Genomic DNA, 24,514 nt, shown 5'->3' with positions numbered 1-24,514 from the left:
TATTTCTGGATTATTGAAACCCTGTTTTTTCAAACAGAGAATACATAGAGCTTGCTTACTAGTCAAAAGGAAGTTTGAACTAGTGACCTTCTTATGAAATACTCACATTTTTATGATGCCAAAGTGCAGGCAGAGTTGGCCAGTTGGCTGGAGATGTCTTACTATGCATTATATTATGTTAGTGATAATGTCAAAATACAAGGAAACATGTCTAAGCTAAGATTCACTGAACTGTGTTAACAATATATCCCTTAAAATGGCTACGTAGTAAGTAGAGTTTAGAGTACATTGGCTTATTCACTTAAAGAAAAAACAAACAACCCCCAACCCCCCAAAAACCCTAAAAACCCCACTCTAGTGAGTTATTTATGCTGATGGAAATGCCCAAAATATGTCTGACCTGAGAGAGTTTGCTATATCTGTTGGAGGGGGCATTTGCTATATCTGTTGTTTGGTTTGGTTTGGTTTTTGGAGGGAGGGGTGGTTGATTTTTTTCTAATTTGTGTACTAATTTGTGTTGACTGAGACTCATCCTGGTTATGAAACAAAATGAGGTCTGTAGCCATTCTCTAATGTGAAAGGCTGGTCAACTACATTAAATTAAAACCAAGTCTTTTATGTAATATTTATACAGTGTTTTATATTCATTTACTTATTTATTTGTAAAAAAGTATTTTAAAATACATTTTTAATACAGTTATTTAGTCCTTTTTCTTTTTTTATCCCATTTGAACTTCTTCAGTGCAGTTTATTTTGTGAAACATAAATAAACCAGACAAAGATTTGCCATGAAGAAAATTAATAAGCAGAATCTCATCCTCCGAAACCAGATTCAACAGGCTTTTGTTGAGCGCGATATCCTGACGTTTGCAGAAAATCCGTTTGTTGTTAGCATGTATTGCTCCTTTGAAACAAGATGTCATTTATGCATGGTCATGGAATATGTAGAAGGTAAAGTGTTTGTTCTGTTTTTACAGAGGAAAAAGAGGGTTTTCTTACACCAAGAAATAAAAATAAGCTGTATGGTACTTGCATTAGAAAAGCCCTCCTCTGTACTCTGGCAATATGGATTTAGGATCTAAATCCAACAACAAGGTGGCTTTTTTCCCAGTTGTCATCTACTGGTGAGAGCTTGTAAAACACTTGTGCTCCAGCTGTAATGGGAAATAACTGCTCTTTGAATAAGTTCCTCATAGACTGTAATCGTAAGTGTCCTAGCATTCGAAGTTCATGTGGAAATGCTGTTCGCATTTCTGGAGTTCAAATTTTCATTAGCATGTGTTGGGGTATTTGTAATAGTTATTTTTACAAAGAAAGAGGGAAGAGGAAGCAATTTGACAAGGTGCTGATGCTGAAGGAAGACAGTGGACAGAGACAGTGCAAGATGAGATACCCAGGCTATGGTTGTGTGGGTGGGTGGGTGTGGGGGTTTTTATTATTTTTTTAAAGTAGCAGCACAGGCTTTATTGGTTTCCAGCTGAACCCTTGTACTGCTTGCTCCCAGCTTTACACTGTTTTTTCCAGTACAGTAGTTGGTGTGATTACATGTTCAATTGGATCATCTGATTGGAAAATAAACATTTATGACTACAATTTGTGTCTACTTCTGCAACTTGTATGGATTATACTGATACACCTCAGAATTTATAGCGTCATCTGGAACATTTGTCCTGTTTTCACAGGTGGAGACTGTGCTACTTTGATGAAGAATATGGGTTCCTTACCTGTACACATGGCAAGGATGTACTTTGCAGAAACTGTTCTGGCCTTGGAATACCTTCATAATTATGGAATTGTACACAGGGATTTGAAACCAGACAAGTATGTATATAGAATATAACCAAAAGAGGACTTTGAAATTGTTAGATAAAATATGAAAGGTGTAAATTTGCTATGCATGAAATGTTTTTGTTATCATGAATGTTATGTAGATTCACAATTTCTGCACAATATGTGAATTTTCATTACTTGCAGTTACAGAGAATGTGCTTTTTCTAAAAGTGCTCTTTAAAATCCTTTAAGATGGGAGATGCTATCAAAGTACCTAGAGAAAAATGTACTTACTCTTCTGGCTGAAATGGAGGGAAATGCATTTTGGTCATTAAGGAAAAGATATTTCAAAGTATGCTTAAAACACTGTATAATACAAAGTATCATCAACTTGCAGATATTTGCATATACAAAAATAAGATTGACCAGATGGGAAATCTTTCCTATTTCAATTTTTTGCAATATTTAGAAATACAGTATATCTACTATACATGTAAATAACATTACAGCAAGTAGATGTAGTAAAAAGTATGACTGTTGTATCTCCATTAATCTTTTTCTCTGTTTCGTATTTAAAAAAAAAAAAAAAAGAATTGGAGTCACATCTGTTGAGTGACAATACCTTCATAGCATGATAACTTCAGGCCAGTGTAGTATTAGTTACCAACTAACTTAATATCTGAGGTTTTTTACAAATGAATGACCCAGATTGTTACAGACAGAAAATTCCCACCTCACTTCAAAAGCTAAATTTATTCTATTCTAATTTTTTCAGAATGATGACTCTTTTTGTTTGAAGCATCTAACATTCAACTCTCAACACTTGTATGGTTCTATAAGATGCTGTAGAATTACATATAAAAAGTTTGTTTACATGTGGTAATAATAGTAACAAATGTAAGACTCAGATTTTTAACCTGTTTATTTTGTACCTGGTTAAATTACTTTTTAAGCTGTCTTTATATTTTTGCCATCCTGAGGAAACATTTTCCTCCAAGAATAATAATAATAATAAGCACATAATGTTGAATTATATCACAGTAACTTCAGATCATTCTAATTTTCAGTTTATTGGTAACATCCATGGGCCATATAAAGCTTACAGACTTTGGCCTGTCAAAGGTGGGGCTAATGAGTTTGACTACCAATCTGTATGAGGGTCACATTGAGAAGGATGCCAGAGAATTCCTTGAAAAACAAGTAAGACACAGCTTTTTTCATTTCTACATCGAGTGTTCAAATGAAGTGATGTTTTGCCAGCAGAATGTACTGTAATACTGTATAAACTGTTGTTATTTCTGCACTGGTGTTCCCATTGTGTATGTCAGTTACTTTTACTGATGCCCTGCAGATTATTCTAGGCTTTTTTTCTTTCTGCATTAGGATCTATTCGTAAGATGAACAACCTAATTGTGCACAAGTGGATCTGTAAGAGACACAAATGGAAAACTGTTTTTATAAGGAATTCAGAAGTCTCAGCAGAGTACTTGTGGAGCTCATGATGCATTGTATAACCAAGGGTGCTAAAATCCTTGCTATGGCCTATTTCTCTTTAAGCATGCCTCATTACCATTGCTCACAATCTGTTCACTGTAAAAGTTACTTAAGATAAAACTATCACAACTTTCATGTAAAGATAAGGATATATTTAAGATAAATAAAATATTTGCTGTGATGGACTCCCATGTACGAAAAGCAAACTGTACTTTGCATGACAGACATGCAAATGTGATTATGATGCCTGTAAATGTTAGATAGGTCATTCTAAAAACATTAGATGCTATGCAAACTCAGCAGACTAAAACCTACGGAATTCCATTTTTCCATGTTTCCACATTATTTTACATTTCAAGAATTATAAATGATGTGGTATAGCTAGTACCACTAGACTTATTTTACCATCATGTTTATTTTCTTTCTTTTAGGTCTGCGGTACACCTGAATACATAGCTCCTGAAGTGATACTAAGACAGGGTTATGGAAAACCAGTGGACTGGTGGGCTATGGGAATTATACTTTATGAATTTCTTGTTGGGTGTGTGCCATTCTTTGGAGATACACCAGAAGAGCTGTTTGGACAAGTAATCAGTGGTGAGCATCATCACAAAAAAACAGATTTCTTAGCTTGCTCTGAAACATTTCAATTTATGTTAATAGTAAAGATATTTACAACTTTACTGATACACTAGGTTTTCAAGCTAGTTTTGCTCAAAAAAAAGAAGATACCATTATTGTAGTATTGTAATATACAATTTGCCGTCAAAGCAATAAGAATAAATTTGGATTAAAAGCTGAATTTACCGTATATTGTTGCTGAGTACAGAAATGCAGTAAAGTGCAATGATTAAACTATACTGTTTGAAAAAGAAAAGCAGTATTAGTAGAAAAGTCATGCCACTATGGCACAGTGTTTTCAGTCTTTAGTAGAGAAATTACACCAGAGAAGAAACAGTTAACATAAATTTGCATAAATGGGAAAATGCCTCATAGCACAATGAAGACATTAACAAAGATGTAATAAAACCCTAAAACAAATTACTCCCGAATAATAAATAATGAGAAAGAGAATGAAACAAATTCAGTTCACAGATTGTTAATGATTTAATTGGTGACTGTTGTAGTGTAATGTTATTCCTGTAACAGCTGTTATTTCATTTAAAATTCAATAACCTTTTAGATCTTAACCTGCAAGCTGACCCTAAGTATTATTATGCGGCTTGTGGCAAAACTGAATGATAATTAAACAGAATCGTTTACTATCCTACCTGCTGTTTCCATAAATTTCCCAGATGGATAGATGTAGAGGGCCTCTATTTATGCCAAAAGTTTAACAGAATGGCACCTCTGTTACTGAATATTTCCTAGTCTGTTTTATGGTCTGTTTAAAAGACCAAAAAAACCCAACCAACCAACCAACCAAAAAAACCCAATAGAAACAAAACTAACCACACCTCCAGTTCCTTGTTCTCTGAGAATGCAACAAATCCCCTGTTGTTCATAAGGAGACACTCTGTCATCATCTCGCTTTCCTCCATCTCTGAAGTTGAAAGGCAGGCATGTTTGTAAATGGTAACGAAATAGATTTGTGAGTTGCCTCTAGTATATGACCTCTTTATACAACATCCTAGCTGTTTATGGATTTATAACGATGCTGTTTTCTGATGTGATACACCATGGCCTGAGTGGCAAGGAGAATCAACTGTTTAATTAACACGAGCAGCAAATTCTGGCTTTGTTCTGGATGCCTCACGGCTGCAATGCATATTCATGCTTTATTTTCCAAATCAGGTTTAAACTGCAGTAGAAGGTGTAGGCAGGCAAACATGGAAATAACTCATGTTTTTATTGCATTTCCAGACACATGCACATGTGTTTTTATCTTTATGCTCTCTGACTGGGAGGAGGGGAGGGAGCAGTCTAAAATCAATGACAAAATTTGCACTTTAGACTTTATTTCACATGTTGCATTAATTTTATATTTCATAAGCCAAATTGTCATGTGTTACAATCTAGCTGATACTTATGTAAATAACTTTATCTGTTTGAATGTGTCCATTTATCTTCCAGAAATTATCTGTAGAAGCGTATGTTTGTAAACCTGATCCATTCCCACTCACTCTCCAAGACTGTTGGTCAGCTTAGTTTCTTGTTTTGATGTTAACTTGTCAGGCTTTTTTTTTTATCCTTACTGAAATCATTCTTACTGTCAATATCTGCAGGAGAACTTTTGTTGGATAAGATTCCTGTGCTAACATATATAGTCCCCTTGTATTCAACTGTAAAAGCCATGTTACAGAATCCAAACTATATAGCATAGACTTTTATTCCAGTTTCTGTGGGTGAAATCTACATTCTACTTGAAAATCTACTTTAAAATCTTGCCCCCTCATTTTATCTCCTTTCTTCTTCGTTGTAGGTTGCCTTTCCTTCCCCCAAGTTGTATGAGTACAACCATGGGAGGCCTCAGTGTAAACTTAGATGCCTAAAACGATCATGGTTAAAAATAACCTTCCAGAAACAGGTTACATTTCATGCCTGTTTATTTTAGTACCTTTCTTTAAGTCTGAAATGCAAAGATTAATCTCATGTGTAGCTTCTGATCATTATTTCTCCAATGATGATCATTTTGAAGGAAAAATCTAAATCATATAATTACAATAAAATCCTTAAGTCGTCTGTATTTCCTGAGCTTCTAGCATTCTGCTTCTCTGATGCCAAAATCCTTGTACCTACCAAGAAACTTCTGCAGAGTTTTGTCTAAACCTGCAATATATTACATTTGTAGAGCCAGCTTCTGCTAAAAATCAGAAAAAACTTGCTGTGTAAGCTTTTATAAAGTTCATGTTCATATTGAAACTGGCACAATTTTCCATGTTTAATTTAAATGAAGCTTAGGCAGAATTTTTGTTCAGCCTTACCTGGATGCTGCAGGGCTTAATATCTTGTCTGCAAGATTTAGGTGCAACTTGCTATGAAGTGCAAAAGCTTTAGTAGTATAAGAGTCAGTAGAGTGAGGTTTTTTTCCTCTGAAGTATGAGAGACTTGGAAAAAAGCTGCATTGGTATGTATCTCTCCAGAACAGAGTCCAATACTTCAGCCCTTAGTCATGGGAGTAATGACTTCAATGAATCTACTAGCATTAGAGAAGGATTACAGATGTGAGCAGTGACTGCTTGGTCAGTCAGGTCAACTGTGTCCATCTTATCAGCAGTTTCTGTGGAACAGAACTAAAATTTAAACCATGACGACTGGAGGGGGAGGACGGGACAGCATATGAGTATGCTAGTGTTTTGCAAGAGTTTTCCATGAGCCAAGCATTCCTGTATTCTGTTGTTAAACACTGTTTTGGGTTAAAGGATACTTCCGAGGAAAATGGGACCATAAAAATATGTTTATGGAGTCTGTATAGAGAGTATTAAAATTAGAAGTAATTGGTATGCAAGAGAGCAACTTGAAAAAGTTGCCTTAACTCTGACTTTATTGCTAGCTCACTAGGAGAGCTTTCACAGTTTCTGCTGAATGTTGGGATCAGACTTAAATAATAACAAAAAACTTTCTGTTTTGCTAGATGAAATCAACTGGCCTGAAAAGGATGAAGCACCACCTCCAGATGCCCAGGATCTGATTACCCTGCTGCTCAGGCAGAATCCTTTGGAAAGACTGGGAACAGGTTAGGAGGCACTATTTTAAATTGTTAGTGTGCTAGAAATAGCTTCTACATTCAGCATTGGAAGCTTTTGTTCACCTATTTGTTTTACCCAGGAAACATCTGTCAGGGCAAGTAGCATGACAACATGTCATTATAGCAGAGGGTATTTTATAGATTCAAACCAGTAATATGAGCTTAACAAGATGATGACTGTCCTTTTGTGGAGTTTACATGTGGTCGTTTGCATTTATTCTTCTCTTACTTTGACAGGTAAAACAGAAACCTCTCAAAGACCCAGTTAACCATTGGATGGGGTTCCTTCATGAATACAGTATTAAATAACTAAACACAGAAACAGAGAAGGGGAAACAATACACAACTGATGCTTCTTTTTCCAGAAGTATCTTAACCTGGCAAATTAGTTCCTCCACGCTTTAGGGTGGTTGATGAGTACTCGAACTAATTATTCAGAAATTCTGAAGTTGTCTTGTGAAAGGTCTTGTCATTCTCATTCAGCACTGCTGCCTTGCATGAAAAAGAATAAAACCAAAAGTGTGAATATTAAGGAGTAAGTAAATGGATATCGGTGAGAATGCAAGCTGCCAGCTTATTCCACTGTAGTCATTCAGTGCTTTGCTCGTTCCATTTCAAGTGAAGAACCTGGCATGTGGTATTAGGAGCAGTGAGCCTGCATAGGCTAATGAAAGCACTGTGCATTTATGTAACAGAGTTTATTTGTTAGTTGATGGAGCAGGATTTATTTGGGAATTTGGGTGCGAGGCAGTAATGAAGAATATTGCACATGATTTTTAAAGTGCTAATGTATGGGAGCCCTAGTCACTGACTGCCATCTTATTGGGCACAGCACTGTGTAAACACAGCAAAAAAGGCCTCCTACGTAAAAGAGCTGAATATAAAGCCATATTTTTATTTATAGTGAATACTGTATGCCATGACTATAAATATATTGGGGACGCTAAGGAAACCAAGTGGCAGGTTGAGTCAGCGTGACAGTATTTGGAAAATTGCTGGCAAAACTGAGTCCAGCAGTCAGATTTCAATGCATATTTTTAGAGCTAACATAAAAAGGAGCTTTAGGAATCGGTTCATAACTGGCCTTACCACATCCACTCAGGGGAACGTATAACCCAGACTCCAAGTACTATTGATGTGGTCCAAGTGACAGGTCTTCCTTTGGGACATGGTGACATGACAGATGAGTGAACTGCATGTCCCTTGCTCCCTGAGCATCTGGGACTAAGACTTCACTGTAGCTGATGGTCTGGAGTAAGTGGCATCCAGCAAAGTTTGTTGTTCTCTCTTGCCCCATGTTGAATAAGATAAGAGTGAGGGAGGTATCATGCCCCAGTCAGCTTCTCCACTTGCCACCTGCTTCATCTGCTGCAGAGGGCACTACTGCTAAAGGCAAAATGAAGAGCCACAACTAGATCCATTCCCTTGTTTTAAGTATACTTCTTTCAGGCATTGTCGTTTTATTGCCAGGATGCTTTTTCCTGGTAAACATAGCATTAATGCAAGACTGTCACCCTGTGAGAGGCTGGATCACAAGTGGATTGCAAATTCTGCCTCTGTTTTGCTACAGCTGGTTGAGAAAGCGAATTGGCTAGAATGAGGCTGGCTTAAGTCCTGTAATGATCAGTGCTGCCACACAGAGCATCTCTGCAGTTTGTTTACAGGCTGATTTCTTTCAACTGTTTGTGGTTTCTCAAGAGCTGGCAGTCCAAAGAAGGCAATCGGGCAGCCATTTCTTTGAAGCACAGAGGGGTGTTTAGAAACCACAACAAAGTTTTTTTTAAGTGTCAGAAGCAACTCACAGAAACAGAGGCTGCAACATGACAGGTCCCATAGGGCCACTGGAAAATAGCATGATTTATCCCAGGCTCCACCATGTATTTCAAATGACAGTCTTATCTAATACGTATTAGCTAGCTGCATAACACTTCATGAAAATTGTAATTGTGTATTTGCTCAGGAGACCCGAGTGGCATAGTCAAGTTGAAAGAAGAGAGAGAGAGATACTACACTTCTTTTGAAGAAAGAAAATGACAGAAAAAAGACTTCTTTGGGTTTTTGAAGTGTCTGATACCTAGTCAAGAATTACACAATTCTGCCGTAATGTTCCATTACTGTGTTCAGAGAAATGTTCACTCCTTGGCTAGTGACTTACAATTAGATGTGATTTTGGTTTCCTTTGGGAAGATTTGGCTTTTATGAATTTTTCCCTGGTACAGTCAGAAAAGCAAAGAACCCAACCTAGAAATCTTGACACTGACTTAGAGACCAGTCCTGGAGACTTCACGCTTTTTCTATGGCTCTCTCCTGACTTAGCTTTGACACAGGGAAGTTTACACACAGTATCAAGTTGGCAGTAACTCTTGCCGCTGTAGGTTATCTGTTCAGTTTTTAGAATTACATTTATGCTTATTAATAACATCCCCTCCCACCTTCCCAGGACAAAAATTCCAGTACTTCATTGTGTTCTTATAGTTGTTTCTTAACTTGAAAGTAGTGTAGTTGTTTAACACACATTATGATAAGTAGTAATCCAAGGCAGTAATCCATAAGAAGCTAAATGATAAGGTATTTCCTATAGAATTGTGTATTATTGCCATAAAACATCAAAAGGAGCTCCTGATCAGCAATGGTATTTACATTGAGCAACTATTAAGAATCATTCTTCGTTACTTTCTAATTTGTACTTACTCATCTAATGCACATATTTACATTTTGATGACAACTACTACTACATCTGATGCTTCTGACTAATGTGTAGCTCATAGATAATAATTACCCTAGCCAGAAAAATAGAAATGTTAAAAAGGGGAAGAAGAAGATAAAGCAACGTCACCACTGTTAAAGAAATGGCAGCAACAAAACAGGGATAGGGAGGTGCTCTGACAGGTTTAGGGGAGATTCTAGTGGGAATGGGTAGTAGATGTTCCTGCCTGAAGTGATGATTATGCCTTTCTATGCTAATTTGCATTTTTTGACCAGGGATTTAGTTGAATTAATGTCAGAGGATTTGGTATCATTTGCTCAGCGTTTTTCTCTGTCTCCCCCAGGTGGTGCATATGAAGTAAAGCAGCATCAGTTCTTCAGGAGCCTTGACTGGAATAGTCTGCTGAGGCAGAAAGCAGAATTTATTCCACAATTGGAGTCTGAAGATGACACAAGTTATTTTGACAGTAGGTATTAGATGGTATTAAAAAAATGTGATGAACACCTTGTTTAAATAATCACTGTCTTTGACTTTTGTGTTTGCTTACCGCTTTGAAAATCTCCTTTATCAGAACCATTGGCAGCTGTGTAATTTCACTGGTTGTTTGATGTTTCAGGAGAAATAATCTTAAGAATAAAATTATGCTTTTAGTTAATATTAAAACTTGGTACCCATTCTTCCTGATAAATTCAAATACTTTATTTCCCTTGTCTGTAGCTCGTTCTGAGAAATACCACCATATGGAAACTGAGGAAGAAGATGATACAAATTATGAAGATTTTAATTTGGAGATAAGACAGTTTTCCTCATGTTCACACAGATTTTCAAAAGTAAGTAAAAAATTGCTATAATGTGTACATAAACATTTTGCTACTTTTGTAGAGTTTGGAAATGTTACATATGGAAGAGGTGTTTATGGCATTGTTTCTTCAAGAAATGTTAACTGAAATTGAGCAAGAATGAAATGAATACCATTAAATCAAAACATGGGAAGATTCTGTAGGAAAGTTATTTCTTGAATCCTTAAGAAGGTAATAGAAAATTATGTAAATAGTTTGATATTTTCTGTAGAAAATTCATGATAGCATAAGAGAAATTTTAGGGAAACTGTTCTGTTAAATGCTAATGCATGTTCCTTATGTTGGTTTTCTTTGTACATAGTTTGCATGTTGCTCCAATTGTGTCCTGGGTATCTTGCAGGCAATGGCATAACAAAGATTCCAGTACTAGCCTATAGTAGAGATTAATTAAATGACATTAGACTGTAAGGAAAAAGAAAAGTAGTGGTTAGCATGTGATTAGGTCAAGGAGAAATGTGGATTTGAAGGAGTGATTTGAATGCTGTGAATTGAAGGTAAATCTGACTGTCCAAAGGGTACTATAGTAGTTGAGATGAGAGCTAATTATTGCTGGACAAGAGACGCCAGTAGGAGCAGAGTGGACATGTTCAGGAAATACTATGGAAGAAAAACTGGCAGGAAATAATGGATTAAGAAGTAGAATGCCTAATGAGCGTGCATAGTCTTACATAGTAGGCAGCAGTGATTTTTCAAAAGCTTTCTATTAAAAAAATACTTTAACCTACTTTAGGAACTGTTTAAAGGTATTTTGAAATTCTGTGTTTATATCTTGTTTGTCCTGGCTTAATTGGTGGATTTTATACTGGCTCTGCAGTACCACATATGTATTATATCTGCGATAGCATGGAGGAGCAGAGACAGGAATTGTGGATGTAGTTATCCTCATTCTATGTAAACTCCTTATTTTGACTTGGTGGCATGTTTCAAATTCAGATGCTGGTAAATGACGCAGTCTCTTTGGAGATAACTTGGATGAGAGGCAATGGGCACAAACTGAAACACAGGAAGTTCTGTCTGCAGATAATAGAATAGAATAGGTCAGTTGGAAGGAACCTACAATGACAATCTAGTCCAACTGCCTGACCACTTCAGGGCTGACCAAAAGTTAAAGCCTATCATTAAGGGCATTGTCGAAATGCCTCTTAAACATTGACAGGCTTGGGGCATCAACCACCTCTCTAGGAAGCCTGTTCCAGTGTTTGACCACCCTCTCAGTAAAGAAATGCTTCCTAATGTCAACTCTAAACCTCCCCTGATGCAGCTTTGAACCGTTCCCATGTGTCCTGTCACTGGATACCTGGGAGAAGAGATCAGCACCTCCCTCTCCACTTCCCCTCCTCAGGAAGCTGTAGAGAGCAATGAGGTTGCCCCTCAGCCTTCTTTTCTCCAAACTAAACAAGCCCAGAGTCCTTAGCCACTCCTCATAGGACATGCCTTCCAGCCCTTTCACCGGCTTTGTTTCCCCTCTTCTGGATGCATTCAAGGACCTTCACATCCTTCTTAAATTGTGGGGCCTGGAACTGCACACAGTACTCAAGGTGAGGCTGCACCATCGCTGAATACAGCAGGTTAATCGCCTCTCTTGACCGGTTGGTTATACTGTGTTTGATGCACCCCAGGATGCAGTTTGCCCTCTTGGCTGCCAGGGCACACTGCTGACTCATATTGAGCCTGCTGTCAACCAGCACCTCCAGATCCCTTTCTGCAGTGCTGTTCTCCAGCCACTCCTCTCCCAATTTATACTTGTGCCTGGCATTACTCCGTCCTAGGTGCAGAATCCGGCATTTGTTCTTGTTAAATTTCATCCCATTAATCATAGCCCAATGCTCTAATCTATCTTGATCCCTCTGCAAGGCCTCTTGTCCCTCAAGAGAGTCAACAGCACCTCCCAGTTTAGTATCATCAGCAAACTTGCTAATGGTGCATTCAACTCCTGCATCTAGATTGTTGATAAAAATATTAAACAGAACTGGCCCTAGAATTGAACCCTGAGGAACACCGCTGGTGACCAGTCACCAGCCAGATGTAGCCCCATTCACTACAACCCTTTGAGCCCTGCCATTCAGCCAGTTCTTCACCCAGCGCACTGTGTACCTGCTCATCCCACAGTTGGACAACTTGTCCAGAAGGATTCTGTGATGGACAGTTATCAAAAGCCTTACTAAAATCCAGAAAACCCACTAGGTGTGTGACCTTATCAATTAGTTAAACAGGACTTTCCCTTCGTGAACCCATGTTGACTGTGCCTGATGATTGCATTGTTCTTTAAATGCCTTTCAGTAGTACCCAGTATGATCTGCTCCATAATTTTTCCAGGTTAGACTAACAGGTCTGTAGTTTCCTGGGTCTTCCCTCTCGTCCTTCTTGTAAATTGGAATAACATTGACTGGCTTCCAGTCAGCAGGGACCTGGAAAGGAAGGAAACACTTTTTTACTGTGAGGGTTATCGAGCACTAGCACAGGTTGTCCAGAGAGGCTGTGGAGTCTCCATCCTTGGAGATCTTCAAAAGCCATCTGGACATGGTCCTGGGCAACCAGCTCTAGGTGACACTGCTTGAGCAGGGGGGGTGGACTAGATGACCTGCAGAAGTGCATTCCAACCTTATTCTGTGATTCTGTGAACTTCTGTCCTTTTGAAAGCTCTGTACTACAGTAATAGTTTGGTTTGTTAATGTCATTATGTTATTGCATCTCTAGCTGTGCCTCTCAGACTGTTGAATATACAGCTGACAGTTTCTGTATGTGATTTGTCAGCTAAGCAAACAACAGACTTGCAAAGATCAGAGTTTATTTTTTTCTAAATCTTTTAGCCAAGTAATTTATTCTTAACTTCAAAGTCAATTCAGATTCATTTTTCTGCTTTCCACACCTGACTGGTAGATATTAAGCCAGTATCTTAGGGTTAAGGTTAGTTGTTGGGTTTTTTTATTGACTGACTTTATGGTTGTGAATTAATCCAAGATGTGCATTGATCCTGTGACCTAGAGCCCCCAAGGCTATGAATTTTGTTTGTAGTCTCGTGGTTCACACAGTGAAATGGGGAGAAAGCTGATGAATTCTTAAAGAGAAGAGATGTTATTCATGACCCTTTATGTGAGGAGCCAAGAAAGCAAAATAGGAAAGCATTTTAAGAACACAAACTCTTGGAAATTTAAAAAGGCTCAAGAAGTTTGAAGTATACACTCTGAAATACTGTATAAGCATTTAGAACATGCAGAGTACCACCTGAAATATACTTTCCTGCATATCTTTATGTCAAATATGTCTGTGATGAGTTGGGGTTTTTCTTGTTGCTTTTTGTATCTGTAATAGGTTTTTAGTAGCATAGATCAAATCACTCAAATGCAAGGTGAAGAAAAGGAAGATGCAGGAGATGAACCAAAAAGCATAACATTGCCGCCTTTGGAATCTTTAAGCTGGAGTTCAGAATACTCTGAAACGTAAGTAGAATGAGGCGCTGGAAGTGGTCCACGTCCTGCTTGTCAGGTAGCAGGCCTCCTCATCTCAATAACTGCATGAGAGTTTGCTTATTTTTAATGCAGACAACAAGTATCTACATCCATCTCCTCTGACACTGAGAGTAGTAGGCACTGACACAGTTCTGGTTTGCTTCCGAAGTTGGCCATATCAACCGAAGGAGAACACGATGATTCCACCTGCTTAGTGGGACCTCGGGAGGAACAGGAAAAGCCTGCGTTTGTGAGTGAGGAAATAGTGCAAGACAAACCTGAAGTAACCACTCCAGCAAGTACGATCAGCAGCTCCACATTATCAGGTAATTCACAGTGGGTCTCTTGAATGATGATGTTAGAAACAGTTGTGGATCTTCTTTGTTTAGCAGTAGCATTCATGGATTTAGAAGTCCTGCATTTCAGAACTGCTTTAAAAAAGAAAACATCCCCAAAGGGGGTCTGGTTTGGGCTCAGGCTCAAACTAATAAAATCTCATAAAAATATGTATGGGAAAGTGTCAGCATTTTTGGAAATGCCAACATTTGATGTTACTTCACTGACTCTGGAGGGCTGCTAGGCAAGTGAATAAAATTATGACTTTGGCCACAGAGACATTACGGAATCCTTCTGTGGATCCCTTGAGCACTTAAAGCACTATTTTTATACCTTCCCTTGACAAAGCTGGTGATTTTTTTTTTTCTTTTTTGATCGATCATCCTGGAGTCATTCCAACTGATCTGTATTGCTGTTTTCTAACACTCTGTGCTGTACCATTGTGTGCTTTTAACTAAGACATCTCAGTGATGTATGCCTTTCAGAATTGGCAGGGTTGTCTTTGACTTGTGGAAGTCACTTGTGTCATTAGGAATCTAGGAGGGAGTGTTGTAAACAATTCCTTACTTGAATAATTTATTTCCTTTATGCATCCATCTCCCAGCACAAGTATTTGCATGCATTTCAGTAGGATCCAGGGCTCTAGTATCCTGCTGGTTTTCTGCTTTCAGAGGAGAGTTTTGTATAACTGTGGGAAGACCTGATATTTAACACAGGTCTAGGCCTATATGAGTCTCACATTTGTCCATATATAGGTTCCAGTTACCTCCTCTCCACATATACCTGTCTTCAGCTTATTTCTCTTTTGTACCTCACTGAGTTGTCTCAAGATACCCCTTATATTATATCTCCTTTCTGTCCCCATACCCCTAATTGCCCTTGTAGTCTGCATTTTCCTCAAGCCCATACAGCTGTACAACCATTTCCATCTCCTTCCCTTGTCAAAATCTTGACTGTGCTGTATCCTGAGTCCTGCTCACTCCCCCCAGCCCCATGTTGTGGTGTTGGCATTAGCACAGCAGTTGCAGTGATAACTTGAAGCACCTATTCCTCTCTTCTCACTTATAAATTACACTTAAGAAAAACTTCATTTTTTTTTCTGTGGCCCATTAGCAACAGGATATTCAGTGACCTTAAAGAAATACTAGGAATTACTGCTGTGTCTTCAAACAGGCGACCTACCCTTGGTGCTTGTTTCATAAGGTCATACAACTTTCCTGTGACATCTTTGAATCTTTGAAGAAATCATTTGCAGGTTGTTCACATGACACAAGGCCTTTATTTTTTTTTTCCATTGTTTGAAATGCTGTTGTCCTTCCTTCCACTCAGTATTGTGGAAGTTCATGTGGTTGCAATATTGAGTTTTGTGGTACCAGGTATCTTTCTCCTCATGGGTGTTGTAGAAAACCACTCAAAGAATAAAAGCAAAAGATAATAATTAAAAATAAAACTTTACTTAGTGTTTTAATGATTTTGGGAAAGTTGTTAAGCTGATAGCAACTTACGTAGGATTGGAGCCTCTCATTTGGTTTAGGAAAAGTTCACATGAAAAATAAATGTATGATTAAGTTCTCTAAGGTGAGTGCTGCATATTGAGCTACCAAACTTGCTTTAGCTTTTGTCTACATTTTACTTTAGTCAGTGACTACATAAACTGTTGCTTCAATTCATTCTGTTAACCTTAATGCATTCTGTAAGTCTGTAAGAATTACTCAGATTTCTATAATGTTTTATGAACTTGTGGAGAGAAAGAAAAATTCCTAGCTCACGATTGTACCGTTTCCCCTCCCTGACCCACAGTTTTCCCTCAATGTGTTTATCCCTTCTTCTTTGTACAGTTGGCAGTTTTTCAGAGCACTTAGATCAGATAAATGGAAGAAGTGAGAGTGTGGACAGTACAGATATAACTCCTCAAAGCCACCCAGTGAAATTGCATCTCACATGGCTCATCAGCAATTAGAAAGCTCAGAGATAAAGATCATCTCTGGAAAAGTCACAAAGTCCCTTTCTGCGAGTGCTTTGTCCCTCATGATCCCAGGAGGTAAATATTTTTGTTTGAAATATTATGATTTGTGCATACTTGATGGTTTACAATGTAAATACAAGATTTTGGAGAGTCCAGAATGGATTCTATGTTACAGGGGTTTTTTGTTTCTCTTGTTGTTCACGTGTGTTACTAGATGGTCCCATCTTGTCAGCCAGTTACAGTGGTCACATTACAGCTGAGGGACCTTCTCTGACAAACAAAACTGTAGCTTAGTGGTGACTACTTTGTGTTTGACCATGTGCATGCACAGCAGGATGCAGGCTTCAGTCCTGGCCCATCCTACAGTAGGGTTGTAGCTTAAGTTCTAAGCAGCTCGCTAGGTACATCTCCACGAATAGCTGTTTATTACAGCAGCACACTGTAACAGCACTAGCCTGACTAGTTCTCTCCCATCTCCCATAAGGAAAGATGATAAGCCAGAGAGAAGTGTCACAAAAGTGGAAATAGCCTGTAGGCTCCTGTTTGTACTATATTGGCTTACATGGAGTACTCAAAATGTGAAGCCAGAAATAGTGCTATAGATAAGTGGAAGTATAATAGTAGTATTGAGTGTTTCCAGATGAAGCATTGGTGCTTCGCTTTGTAATGGTTCAGAATCAAAGTCCAAATTTCCCAAACTTACAGGGATTTTTTCCAAAAGTAGGATTATGTCTCAACTTTGCACACTGGCCATATGTTGCTTTTAGACCTCAGGTGTAATATTTAAGTATCTGCTGGTCTGATAACATAACCCTGCATTTGCTTCATATGTTCAAAGATGGCTTTGACAGTAACTTCAGCAGGTTGCTTTGAGTCCTCAGGCTAGTGGAGAATTGTACGCAGTGTTGAAGAGTTGGTTCTGGCTCTCTGAGGCGGAGAGAGTTGACATCTTAGACTTCACCTGTCTCTGGATTGTAAAGCACGTGTGCCCTATGCTCTACATAATACCTTGGTGAGCAAACACAGTGCTATCGTGCATGTGTTTTGGAGACCTTGGAGAGGTGAAAGGCCCATCTGATTCACCTCATGTTTTCTACCCTTCTTCACCATGCAGTTTAAAGAACAGCATAGGCCTCCTATGCAATACCTGTAATTCTACCAGCTAACCATGAGTATTCTTTAATGAGAAAAGTCAAGAGGAAAATGTTGAGTTTCGATTAAAGAGGAATATTTTGCTCTTGCTTGAATGAGGACAGCCAGGTGGCAATGAAAAGAATATTTAGCATTTCTGTGATGCTGTCTGAATGTGAATGATCATTCTCACAAAATGCATGTGAGAGATGAAGATGGCTTTATTTTTACAATGAGAAAGGTAGTGAACATGTGCCCAGCCTGTTCAGGGCATTGTCGACACTGTAAACTGCGAGTGACTTGCAAACACTCTGGGCTTGTTCCTTGTATAGACTCTTTCTTCCAAATAATATTTCTCTTCCAAATAATATTTCTCTCCCAAATGTCATAAGATGGTTGGTTTTTTTGGTATACCCCTGTAACATTTAGCACCATGGTTATTTTTTCTGCTTGTAGAGGGCCTGCAGTGCATGCTAACTATTGAGATTATCTATCACAGGAGCATTATATACACACAGATAATTACACAGCCAAGTAATACTCAGAGTTATTAATCAGTTTATATTCTAGTAGTTCTTTCACAGCTGTCAGGTAAGAATCACTAAGTTTAGAGATGGTATAGACTGAGTTACTGTGCTTATTAAACTATGGTTTTCTTTCAGTTTAATCTCAGCATTGTTCTATAAAATCTGAACTTAGCTTTGCCTACACTGAAAAATGTTGTATTTATATCTATATCAATCAAAATCTTATATGTTAGCTCTACCTAATACTCTCCAAAAATCTACCTTATTCATGTTTATCAGTAAAATAAACTACAGCAATAGATGGCCAGTGTTCCTGACCCGAGTCATGTGGCTGAGAGTCACAGGACTTGTCCCACACGTATCAGATAGCAAAAGCAGAGGGATCTGGGCATGTTTCAGAGCCAGAGGGTGACAGTGACAGCCCCTCTGGGCTTGGCTGTTCTGTGGGATTTCAGCATTAACCCAGTGATATCGATCTCTAGGAGCCTCTGGTGACTCACATTTAGGGAGTAGCACCTGTGCTGACAAAGCATAGCTACCCTCACGACATCACTTGGCAAGGAAACCAAACCTGGAATGTTTCTGGACTGCATTCCTTTTGAGAGGTGTCACCCTGTTAGAGTCACCAAAGTGTGTTTTATGCTACTGCAATTGTGTTTACATTTGCACAAACACGAGCACAGAGTGCTTTCAAAACAATGAAATAAAACGAAGCCATAACTGATGTTGTTGCAAGAAATTCTTGTGGTCTTGCATGTAGTAGCAGAATGTAGAAAAATGGAGGCTTGGTACAAGCATTGTGAGCTACTGTCATATGTACCAACTAGATATTGTGGTTTAAGTACAGTAGTCTTTATATATAACTGAATCCAAAAGACCAACTAACGCTTTCTTTAGCACTGCTGGATGATTTGGGGGATGGTTTTGGGTGTACTCACAACGACATCTGCTACCAAACTCTTATTTTCTTTTCGTGAGTATTTATTAGGAAGAGGACTGAGAATTGTTCTTCCAATGTTAGCAATGAGTGTGTTTCCTATCTAAAAGGAAAAGGCAGCCTACATCTAACAAGTTAATCCTTGCATTAAGAAAATGGGGGTTAAGATATGGGGAAAGAAATTTAGTTCTAAGATCTGGTTGTTGGTCAAAATTCTCATTCACTAAGATTCACACCGAGTGAGGAGGAGAGAGTGTTTATGCCAACACAATGATATATTTTGACACAAAGGTGTCATAAAACTTTAAGCAGATTCCCTGTTCTGTGTCTGTGTGCTCAGAATGTACTCTAATAGGCAGATTTTTGTGGCAATTAATCACGGACTCCGCATATGAGTTTAGGCGAAGACAAGTGAAGACAAGCGAAGACGACTTTATTTTTACAATCTATCCCTTTTATAATATGATCTAGTGTTCACGAGCAAGCAAAACTTATTTCGTTGGCTACTGTCTTGCGTCCACGCGTCCCCTCAGCGTTACCCATTGGTTCTTCAAGCTGGTGCATGCAAATTCCTCTTTCAGGGATGTATCCAATCTCATCCTTATTTTTCTGCCTCCAAGTTTCACAAACTTGTTTGTAACAAGCCTCAAGGGCACAGCTGCATCTCGTCAAAGTAAAACACTATCTCATTTATTCCTACAAATCCCCCTTTTTGTTTTTCTACTACAAAAGCTTGTTTAATCATATTCTGTAGCATTTTCTATACCCAAGACACTAGACAAGAAACTATCATTATTATAGCGCAAAATATTAGTAACAAGAAAAGACCCATTTTGATTAGAGACATTATCCACCTGCCAATTCCCCAACTTGTTAGTAAGTGATTCAGCCAACCAAATCCATCACTGACTTGTAATTTGCTAACTTCAAATCTTTGATTGCTTTATGGATTAATTCGGAGTTATCTGATAAGTCATTCCCCATCAGTCTTCTCAGAGTTCAGTGTCTTCTGCTGTTCGTTCTTGTTATCCAATGCAAGAGCCGGTCTTACGCACCTTGCAGGTACCCACTTAGGTCCTACATCTGTTGAGACACAAGCATACCCTCTGCCCCAGGTTAGTAGATCAAAAGGACCTTCCCATTTACCTGTTTGTAGCGATTTTGTAAAAACTCGGGCCTTCTGTGGTGTGGCTGTTAAATCTTTTGATTGAAGAGACAGAAAATGAGAGATAATAACATGAATATTATTTTCAGACATATTCAGGTAGTTTAACACATACACGGCTTTACTTAGTCTGTCTGCTGGAGTGGCTCCTGGCATTCCCCCTTTTTGTTTTTGCAGGTTCAATTGTTTGTTGCAAGATTTTCCAGCCCAGATATTTCCAAGGCTGAGTTTTTTGCACCTTTTCAGGGGCTATTTCAAGTCCATATCTGTTTAGAGCTCGTCGTATCTCTTTTTCTTAGGTGTGGGCAATCTCTTTTAAAATGTCCAGTTTTTCCACAGAAGAAACGTGATTTCTGTACTTTCATTGCGGCGGCAAAAGCTGTAGCTAATGTTTCCATATGATGGGACATTGACCCCACCTTTTGGGTAGCTTCTATCATATCCATTAAGGAGGGATTTTTTAGAGGCAAAAGCACTTTTTTACAGTCTGTATTCGCATTTTCAAAGGCTAATTTTAAGAGTAGGACCTCTCTTGCTTCTGCATTTTCGACTTGTTTTTCCAAAGCCTCTTTAAGACGATCTAAGAATGAGATACATCCCTCTCCTGTCCCTTGCTTTATTAATGTAAATGATTTTGTCGCTCTTCCGGCATCCGGCACTCTTAGTAATGCCTGTAAAGCAAGGTCTCTGCCTTGTGCTAATATCTCTGGTCGTAACCGTGCCTGTAACGTTGGGTGATTTAGCGGCGGATCCCCCATAAGCTGTGGGAGTCCTGCCCCTTGTAAAGGGTCACCTTGTTGTCGCTGCATATTGATAATTGTGGCGTTTTGACAGGCGGTACGCCAGGTGCTTTCAAAGATCACCTTTTGCGTTGGGGTCAATATAAGATTAGTAAGCATGCATATATCAAATGGTACTATTTCATTTGTAAATATTCCCTGTAGCAGGGATTGTGTAAAAGGAGAACCCAGTCCATGCGCGGCAACTGTTTGTCGTAGATCTTTTAAAACATTATAGCCAAAAGGTTCATGCTCATCGGGGACGTTTCCGTTGCTGCGTACGACGGGACACGCTATCGCTGAACAAAAAGCTGTATCCCCCTCTTGCAATGCTTGGTGTCTAGTCTTTTGCCACCTCGCAGCAGCGGCTGATGCCCCCCATTCCTCGGGTGGCAATTGATTATGGGTTTGTGGAGTATCGGCATTAGAAGCAGTAGAGAAAGGCGGTAAGAGTGCCAACGCAGCAGGGGCCGGGGGCGGGCGGGGAAGTGGAGGGGTACTGATTGCAGGGATCGGAAGGTCTAGCAGAGGTGTTGAAGCCATAGGAGCAGGTGAAGGAGAAAACGGCGCAGAGGGTAGTGGCGGCGCGGGGGGGTGTGGAGGGTTGTGCAGCCTGAGCACCCGCGAGCAAGGGCATGTCGGAGGACGAACCCGATGTCGGTGTTTCTGGCGTGCCCTGCGGGGTTAGCTCCGGAGCGGTAGCAGAAGCTGCAGCCTTTCGGTCTGACTCTAATTGTTCTAAAGTGTCTTTCAGTAAACGCCATGTCGTCAAAACACTTGTGGCATTACTGTCCCCCCTGGTGGCCGCTTCCCATAACACTTTTCCTGCCTCCTCCCAAGTCTCCACCGGGAACGCGGTCACTGCGTTCGCTTGTTGCCCGTTTTTTCGCAACCAAGTTAACAACAACCGAACCTTTCCTTCATCATAATTTATGCCCCTTTTTGCAAGGATTCGCAAAAATATACGCAAAAAAGATTTTTTCTTCCGAGGACATTTGCGCCCCCATTTTCCCATCCCCAGCTGCTCACCTCTTTTTCCCGAGGCGATTAATTGTCCACAAGCAGCTCTCTGGTCCGCTGCAGTAGAGTTCAGCTCTCTGGTCTGCTGCAATATAGTTCAGCTGGGCTTGCCACCAGCCGCTCTCTCGTCTGCGGTTCTTGGGACCGAATCACGTCATAGGACCGAATCACGTTGGGGGTCACCATTTGTGGCAATTAATCACGGACTCCGCATATGAATTTAGGCGAAGACAAGCGAAGACGACTTTATTTTTACAATCTATCCCTTTTATAATATGATCTAGTGTTCACGAGCAAGCAAAACTTATTTTGTTGGCTACTGTCTTGCGTCCACGCGTCCCCTCAGCATTACCCATTGGTTCTTCAAGGTGGTGCACGCGAATTCCTCTTTCAGGGATGTATCCAATCTCATCCTTATTTTTCTGCCTCTAAGTTTCACAAGCTTGTTTGTAACAAGCCTCAAGGGCACAGCTGCATTCCTGCGAACCTGTTTGTAACAAGCCTCAAGGGCACAGCTGCATCTCGTCAAAGTAAAACACAATCTCATTTATTCCCGCAGATTTTTTTTTTTTCAGATGTGTTTGGTTTCTCTCCTTTGGGAAGTCCTATGTTTCCTCATTCCGTATCATCTGATCCTTCATCCTCCCAAGATTTATCCCCCAGACATGATTCTTCAATTGCTGCTGCAAGTCTTCATCAGCCGATAGTAATTCGCAGTTCAGGAAAAAAGCATGGCTTCACCATCCGAGCAATCAGGGTTTATGTGGGTGACAGCAATATCTACACTATGCACCATATTGTTTGGGTAAGATAATATTTTTTTTTGCTTATATACAGCCACAGAAAACTGTAATGATGTATTTGTTTTTAATCTTTTGTATCCATGGTATCTGTTTCTTGACAGTTACTGTGTAAATTGTGATGTTGTGCCAAACTGCTCAGCAGTAACTAAAACATCCCTGTATTATCAACACTGTTTTCAGCACAAATCCAAAACATAGCCTCATACTAGCTTCTATGAAGAAAATTAGTCCTATCCCAGCCAAAACCAGCATAGAATGAAATTTGTGCCTGTGCACAAGGCCGGTGTTGGCTGTAGGGCTGCCCCAAGCCATATAATGCACATCTTCGGCAGAAGTGGTACCTACGTATGGTGTTGACCCTCTGCATGGGTCACTTCCACTTTTAGCAAGTTTGGCAATTGTGAACAGCCACGTCTAAGTTCAGAGTGCTGTGGCTTAGAAATCCAAAGGGTTGGTGCAGCCCCTTTTTGACTGGGGGCAGGGTCTGCAAAATTGAGACTGTAAACAGAAATTGTTGAAATATACATGGAGTTTAATAAACTGCTTCAGTTAAGGGATTCGTGAAAGTCAGCAGGTTCCTTGTATATTTTACTAGACACAAATAGGCAAATTTCAAGCACTGACTTTCTTTTGTGTAGAAATGTGCAAATCACTTGGAATTGTGAATACCTTTGAGGATTCTACGGCACAGGAAAAAGATTGACTGTCATGAATAAATCATGTATTTTTCATCCTCTGTTCACTACTGGTTTGAATGAAGTGGGAGACAGGCTACAGGACAAGACAGCAGTTCTTGCATTTCATTGGTTATCAACCTCCTTAATTATAAAATAAATATATATTTATGTAAATGGAGGTTATTTATGTAAATTGGAAGTTCCTGGAGTGTGTGGAAGATAACTTCCTGACACAGCTGGTGAGGGAGCCAACTAGGGAAGGCGCCCTGCTGGACCTGGTGTTTGCAAACAGAGAAGGACTTGTGAGTGATGAGATGACTGGAGGCCGTCTTGGGCATAGTGATCATGAAATGATAGTTTTCGATTCTCGGAGGAGTAAGGAGGGGGGTCAGCAGAACTGCTACCTTGGACTTCTGGAGGGCAGACTTGGGCCTGTTTAGGAGCCTGGTTGACAAAGTCCCTTGGGAGGCAGTCCTGAAGGGCAAAGGAGTCCAGGAAGACTGGACATTCTTCAAGAAGGAAATCTTAAAGGTGCATGAGCAGGCCATCCCCATGTACCAAAAGATGAGCCGATGGGGGAGAAGACCGGCCTGGCTGAACAGAGAGCTTTGGCTGGAACTCAGGAAAAAAAAAGGAGAGTTTATGACCTTTGGAAGAAGGGGCAGGCAACTCAGGAGGACTACAAGGATGTTGTGAGGTTATGCAGGGAGAAAATTAGAAGGGCCAAAGCCCAACTAGAACGAATCTCCATCCTTTATTGGATGTGGGGGGAAACATAGTGACAGAGGATGAGGAAAAGGCTGAGGTACTTAATGCCATCTTTTCCTCAGTCTTTAACAGTCAGACCAATTGTTCTCGGGGTACCCAGCCCCCCTGAGCTGGAAGACAGGGACGGGGAGCAGAATGAAGCCCCCATAATTCAAGGGGAAATGGTTAGCGACCTGCTACACCGCGTAGACACACACAAGTCTATGGGGCCGGATGGGATCCACCCAAGGGTACTGAGGGAGCTGGTGGAAGTGCTCACCCAGCCACTTTCATCATCTATCAGCAGTCCTGACTAACCGGGGAGGTCCCAGTTGACTGGAGATTAGCCAATGTGATGCCCATCTACAAGAAGGGTCGGAAGGAGGATCTGGGGAACTACAGGCCTGTCAACCTGTGCCAGGGAAGGTTATGGAGCAGATCATCTTGAGTGCCATCAC

General features: G+C 39.8%; 2 protein-coding genes across 2 annotated transcripts in view; one reads left to right on the top strand and one right to left on the bottom strand.

The window, feature by feature from the left end:
• The window catches only part of LOC148055168 (microtubule-associated serine/threonine-protein kinase 4-like), a 44,910-nt gene that overhangs the window by 6,922 nt on the left and 13,474 nt on the right, over positions 1-24,514 (top strand). The window contains 12 exon segments of the mRNA XM_087762397.1: positions 743-951; positions 1,683-1,821; positions 2,838-2,970; positions 3,696-3,861; positions 6,839-6,940; positions 10,003-10,125; positions 10,377-10,489; positions 13,832-13,959; positions 14,062-14,294; positions 16,143-16,207; positions 16,210-16,345; positions 22,405-22,634. Of these exon segments, the coding sequence (XP_087618523.1) occupies positions 743-951; positions 1,683-1,821; positions 2,838-2,970; positions 3,696-3,861; positions 6,839-6,940; positions 10,003-10,125; positions 10,377-10,489; positions 13,832-13,959; positions 14,062-14,294; positions 16,143-16,207; positions 16,210-16,345; positions 22,405-22,634 (1,777 nt within the window).
• Positions 19,360-22,214, bottom strand: LOC148055169 (endogenous retrovirus group K member 24 Gag polyprotein-like). The gene has a single exon (XM_087762580.1). It carries the CDS (start codon positions 21,350-21,352, stop codon positions 20,285-20,287), a length of 1,068 nt encoding a protein of 355 aa, XP_087618706.1. The 5' UTR covers positions 21,353-22,214; the 3' UTR covers positions 19,360-20,284.

Source organism: Nipponia nippon, unplaced genomic scaffold, assembly GCF_047370975.1.
Source record: "Nipponia nippon isolate SJK-2023a ecotype South Korea unplaced genomic scaffold, ASM4737097v1 scaffold_26, whole genome shotgun sequence".
Classification (NCBI taxonomy): Eukaryota; Metazoa; Chordata; class Aves; order Pelecaniformes; family Threskiornithidae; genus Nipponia; species Nipponia nippon.
The sequence above is the reverse complement of the archived record's forward strand: the minus strand, read 5'-3'. Positions and strand labels throughout refer to the sequence as shown.

Coding starts and splice junctions, on each gene's coding strand:
- LOC148055169 (XM_087762580.1), bottom strand. CDS start 21,352: ATGGCTTCAACACCTCTGCTAGACCTTCCGATCCCTGCAATCAGTACC.